The following is a 6000-nucleotide window of genomic DNA, read 5'->3' on the forward strand; positions in this document are numbered from 1 at the left end:
GTAACGTGTCTTTTGAGATTAGATTACAGAAAGGCATGCATGCTCTTACAAACCTTTCTATCACTATCTCAAAACACTCAACATATGCAAAGACTCTTCCAAGAATAAACCATTAGCAACCACAAATATCATACATGAAGAAAGCATATCATTTACAGCCTTTGTTTAGAAAAATACAAAGCATCACTTTAATGTAAACCTTTGTGATGCCAATAGCAAAGCCCACCATAAGATGCTTTTGCCTTAGGTCAGGTAAAAACCTTGAAACACTCAAATACACTATAAAAGTAATTCCAAGCTACAGCCTTTTCCTTGCTAAAAATAAACTATGTAGGGCATAGGTTTCCAGCAATTATAGAAGATCTACTATGTCAGCTGAAGGCACGAAAGTGAGAGAAAACCGTATCAGTTGCTGAATCAAAACGTTCCCATTCTTTTACTTTCTGTACTTTTTTTCTGTACATTCCCTCTTTTACTTTCTGTACTTTTTACATACATAAACAGAGGTGGGGTTGTTTAAAACTCAATTTCCCTTTCTTAGGCACAAAGAATGACTTCATCTCAGAGTAAGCATTCCTCTACAGTCTACCATCCATTTCATGTGAAACTTTATGTACAATAATCCCAAAGATGCCTGAAAAAGTAGTATTTAAAAAAGTCAATCCTAAATTGCATGAAGCATTAAGGAAAGCACTCAAGTTTGCAAGAACTAAGTTGTCAACCTCCAGCAGCATGTGTTAGTTACCGTCTAGTGGACTGGCACAGATATGACGCACAGGATATTAAACCTAAAGGAAACTTTCCACTGCCATCTGTACAAGCTCTTCTCACCATGTAACTTGCCCAACCTTATGCAGTCACATACACATGACAGACCAGGTGGGCACACTGCCAAAGTGCGTTACTAAACAACCACTTCCACGAGATAAGAGTTGCGAGCAACACGTTTGTAAGGTAGTTGAAACACAGTTCAATCAATTCATTCTGGTGATAGACAGTGATCATACAAATGATGGATGTAGTTAACTGTAAACCTTTTAAATGCAAGAGTAATACAGTAATTATGTTGAGAATAATCTGAACTCAACATTTAAAACCATTACTTAGCTAAGTCGATGTTCATATGCTCCATTTACGTCCTTCGCAGCCCAATGTTCTTCACCAACCGAGTCAAGAAACTACTTGCAGCACCAGAAGAAATAGCACCAGCGTTTGTGGGAACAAGTAGGGCACAGGAGAAGACACAAACAAAAAAACCACCACCATCTCCCAAAAGACAAAGTTACGTTATCACTTTCACACTACAAAGAACCTTCACTGCAGCATTTATTCAAGTAGATGCAAATGCTAAATAATAACAAACAAACAAAAAAAAAATCAACAACAACAAAGAAGGGAGGGGATGTTTATTTCTAGGTTTTTTTCCCCTTAAACTCTTGGCCAGGGACAGATATATAAAACTTCTAATTTTGATACTATTCCACTACAACTGCCAACACCATCACAGTGAACATGCATATCTGCTCTATGACTGCAATTATATCCCATCCTCTCCACCTTGAACAGAGAGCAAATATTTCCCCTTCCCTCCTTCCCAGAAGAACCCATGGACACATGTCTGCCTTTGTAGAGACACCAGATCTAGCAGGTGGAATTTAGTTCTTAGGCTGGAATGTGGCACCAACAAACCATTCCTCTGAAAACATGGGCACACGCTGCTTACAGACCCAACCGGTAAACCTTTATACCATGCTACAGTAGATTTACATCCTAAGATTAAATGACAATTTTTGCACAGTGCATTTTGTTCTTCATTCTGTCGTCATCAGTACATAGGAGCAGTTAGCTGGATCAAACCATCCACTCAATCCAGCATGCTGTCTCCAGGAGGACACAATAGTAGAGGCCTACAGTAACCTCCCAAGGAACTTACCAAGTCAGTGCAAACAGAGTTCAAAACAGTGGCCTGACCAAGACCTACGAAGCATGATCAAAGTAGTATTGTTGTTGTATCATCAGCCCTCACTTTGTTGGATCTGCATTCATCCGACAGCCATCAGGGCTCCCGTAACAAAAAAAATAAATTAAAGAAAGAAAAATTACCAATATTACTCTGCTTGAAAAATAAAAGTGTACTTGGAAAAAGAAATTAAAACCTTTATTTTGACTACATATCTCAAAGATAACTAAGGTGGAACTACAAAACTTGATTTTGCAATGGTTTCCCAGATATGTGTATGTACATGTATAAAATATTTTAAAACTGATCTTTTTTTAATCGATACACAAAAACTCTTTTTTTTTTTTGTCACACAGCTACTTAAATACATTGTTCAGAACAATTAAGAACCAGTAGGGTAATTTACGATTCATTTTCACAGCAGAATTTCCTAAGCGGTTTGTTTCAGGAGCCTGCATTTCTATTCTAAGCACACATAATATTCGAGGTAGTCAGGAAATAAAATACATCTCTGATTTACAGAATGCACATACAACCTCTTCTCTACCCATTCAATCTCCCAGAACTGCAAGCTAACAAGCACTAATACTTCAGGGGGAGGGCGTGTCAGACAAGACCACTGTTATCTCCCAGTTTTGCAGGACTACAGGTCTACCAGTGACAGCAACCCTAGAAGGGATAAGAAACCAGAAAATTAGTATATTTGTTAATGCCATCTGTGACTACTCTATGCAGAGTTCAATGACAATCCTTCTACCTCTGGCAATCATCAGCACTAGGTCTATGCTATAGCTCTCCCACTGCTACTGATACAGAGAATCGAGTAGCCTTAGTGAGTAAATTATGAAGGGCTTTTTGACATGGTTCACCTGGAGGGACAACTAACAGCGGCACTTCGTAAGTTCTAAATATATTGTTTTACTTCTCTGTCAGATTGATTCTGCTTTTAAACCGCAGGTAAGATGAGCCTATGGCGGGCAGGAGGGCAGGCATCTCCTGTTGCTGCCTCCTTGAAGGACAGCCAGGATACGAAAAATCAAAGTTCTTTCTGAATAGCAGTAAGTGAAGATATTATTCAGCCTATTAAACAGTCTTAGCTGAATTGCACAAGCTGTCCTATAAACTCATTTGAAGTTCGTTCTTTGGGCACAGTATTGGTCTACAGGGCAATACTGTATCCTCACAAGTTGCCAAAGTGATGAAACACTACCAGTTCTAAATCTAGCACATCAACCCAACAGCCATGGGAAAACGCATTATATAAGTGGGCCCTGTCTCATTTTGTCAGCATACAACTTTTAGCTGGCTTAGCCCTCTAAACATACAAGATGAGAGTAAAATTAATAATAATTCACAAATAAAACACTTGCCAGTTTTAAAATAGGAAGCATACCATATTGATGGGTTCACCTTGGTTGTATTTCCTATGGTCTCATTTGCACAGGAACAGCTGCTCTCCAGATTTTTATTTTTTCTTCCCTACTATCATAGCAGTGGGTGTTACTCAAGGACTTCAGGAAAGACTCCAGAACAGTTCAAGGGTTTTGGTGTGTATCCCCCCTGCTTCCTCATCAATTTTATCTGTGGTTATACAATTACTGTTTTATACAACTATCCTCATGTGTAAACAAAGATGCCTCCTAACCAAAGCAATACTCAAGAGACTCACAGGAAGGTTTGACGCTTAGATTTCAGTAAGGCCATAACTGTAACGAAAGACGTTAGGAATATTTAGAGAAGTTTTTCTAGCCTGCTAATCCTCTAATTAACTGCTCAGCTTACCCTACTAAATACGTCTCACCAATCTGCTTCTAGAAGACTTACAGGAGCTATACAAACCTTCAGTTTGGACAAGTATGTCCAATAGACATCAACAGACTTCAGTAAGACTCTCCAGAAGCTGCATTTTACTTTCACAAAACTGTACGTGGAGGACAGTGAAGAAAGAAATGTATGTGTGCTACTTAAAAAAAAACAAACAAGCAACCAAAACAAACCATCACATCAACAAACACACCACACAACAACAAAACAAACACACACCATACTGTTGGAAAAAAAGCTGTTCTAAACTTGTTAATGTTTTTCTTCCTGCACAGTTAAATATTTAGTGTTTATAAATAATTTTATTTCAGTGATTCTAGCAGGCATTACTCTGGCCACTGTCATGCTGAGCACCACAACCTGCAAGACAAGCCATATCCCGGACGAATCACACACTAGTCTTTGGACAGTAAACACAAAGTGCTTGTGTTAATCAGAACACAAAATTGAGAGAAAAAGTCAGGAATAAAAGGAAGCATAAACACTGACAAGAAACTGGCCAACAACTATAGCACACTGCAGCAATCTGTTAAAAAAAAAAAAAGGGTTAGAACAAACACAAGAAGAGATGGTTTAACTAATACTAAGGCATGACTAAAATGTAAGAGAATATTTCATTAAAATCAGAAGCCTGTTTGAATTCGAACCAAGCATTCTGCAAGTGAGAAAATTCACCATGCACCAAGGTAGCAAATAATATCACCAATCCAACACAAGATATCAAGTTACATATCTAACATTATAGTAGTCATTTTACAAAGCTGCATTTTATCATTGCCTTACAGTACTAAACTTCATTCAAAAAATTCATAGCTCTACTCACTTCAATTTCTAAAGTTACTCAGAAAAAGCAGAAGTAGTAGAATCTTTAAAACTAGTCACTTCATGTCTTTGCCTAGTCTTCTAGACATATGCATGCCTGATGAAGAGTTCTGTGTCCAGAGCTGAAGGCAGCACCACAATGAAAATCAAATACCACTCACTGTACTACAGAAACCCTAATAAACAAGACCACTGCAATCAGATGCATCTTAACATGTCTAAATAAAACTCTTACTTCTTATGCTCACACAAGCAAATAGAAAATTTAGTGGTCATCTTATAAAATTTACGTAAAACAATTCAGAGGTCTTTAAAGCTTTACTGCTTAGGAAAATTTCACCCCATAGATTTTAGTTTCCAATTATTTCTCTCAAATAGTTACACACTGTAACACACTGCATTGCAGTTAAATGACAGTGATAGAGACTATCCATACAAGAGCTAAACAGTAGTAATACTATAGCGCACTGCTTCATTGTAGAAATCTCCACAGTGTTTTGGAGCTATGCCACTGAAGTCTGAAGACAATGCTATCTCCATGAACATTTTACCTCAGGTACACAGCTCATCAATTTTTTTGTCAAAAGAAACAATCAATAGGCTATTTCAAGATTCTTTACCAGAAACTTCACTGCTATACTTGCACAGAATTACTCAAAGCCACAGCCGATAACCTTCAAACCAAGAAAAGCAAGTATTTGCAAAATAATGCAAAGGAGGAAAAAAAAAACCTACAAACAACCCCACACTCAATCACTCTCAAAAACTAGTAGTGTACTCTTGTGATTGTAAAAGCACATTTTCTTTCTGAATTAAGCCAGTTACTATGATTAAGCATTTCTAACTACACAGAAAATACCTTCCCTAATACAGAAATTTCTACTTCAAGTATTACTTCGATCACCAGATCTTTCAAAAATTTCTGCCACAACTAGTGAGCCTAAGGTAGCACACCACTCTGAGACACAGCTGCTAAATATCACTTGCATCAAAGCACATTCACACCGTTATTAAATTATAGAGCTGCTATTTACATACAGGTTGCATTTTCTTCCCTGGACGAGCTTCTTCCATGTTGATGTGCAGAAACGGAGAATGCCCTTGTACAAGACCCTGCAATGAACCTCCCAGGAGATCAGAGACTGCGCATACATGACTGCTTTAGCTGGCTCTGCTTGACACAGATGTAATCCGGGAAATTGCTCCCAGCCCCGCAGCCAATCCCTCCCTCGCGAGTCTCTCATCTCCCAGGCCACTGATCGCAGCTACCACAGGGTCACACAAGAGCAGAACGGGCAAGACGGCATGCCTTCAATTCCTGCTCAGAGAACACCAAAAAAGGAACTGAAACAGAGGTCGAGACTTAACATTTTCTGCATCACCAGCAGCTAAAA

At 38.4% G+C, this 6000-nt stretch overlaps 1 protein-coding gene across 4 annotated transcripts in view; it reads right to left on the reverse strand.

The window, feature by feature from the left end:
* Positions 1–5695, reverse strand: part of SLC4A7 (solute carrier family 4 member 7) — a 62087-nt gene extending 56392 nt beyond the window's left edge. For 3 of the 4 annotated variants that reach the window (XM_086615198.1, XM_009990663.2, XM_086615196.1), the window contains exon 1: positions 5641–5680. In XM_086615198.1, coding sequence (XP_086471324.1) covers positions 5641–5680 — 40 coding nt within the window. Of the gene's footprint in view, positions 1–5640 lie in introns of all 4 variants that reach the window. The other variant, XM_086615199.1, reaches the window with a different exon arrangement.
* Between the last annotated feature and the right edge of the window lie 305 nt (positions 5696–6000).

This window comes from Tauraco erythrolophus, chromosome 7 (genome assembly GCF_009769465.1).
Source record: "Tauraco erythrolophus isolate bTauEry1 chromosome 7, bTauEry1.pri, whole genome shotgun sequence".
Lineage (NCBI taxonomy): Eukaryota > Metazoa > Chordata > Aves > Musophagiformes > Musophagidae > Tauraco > Tauraco erythrolophus.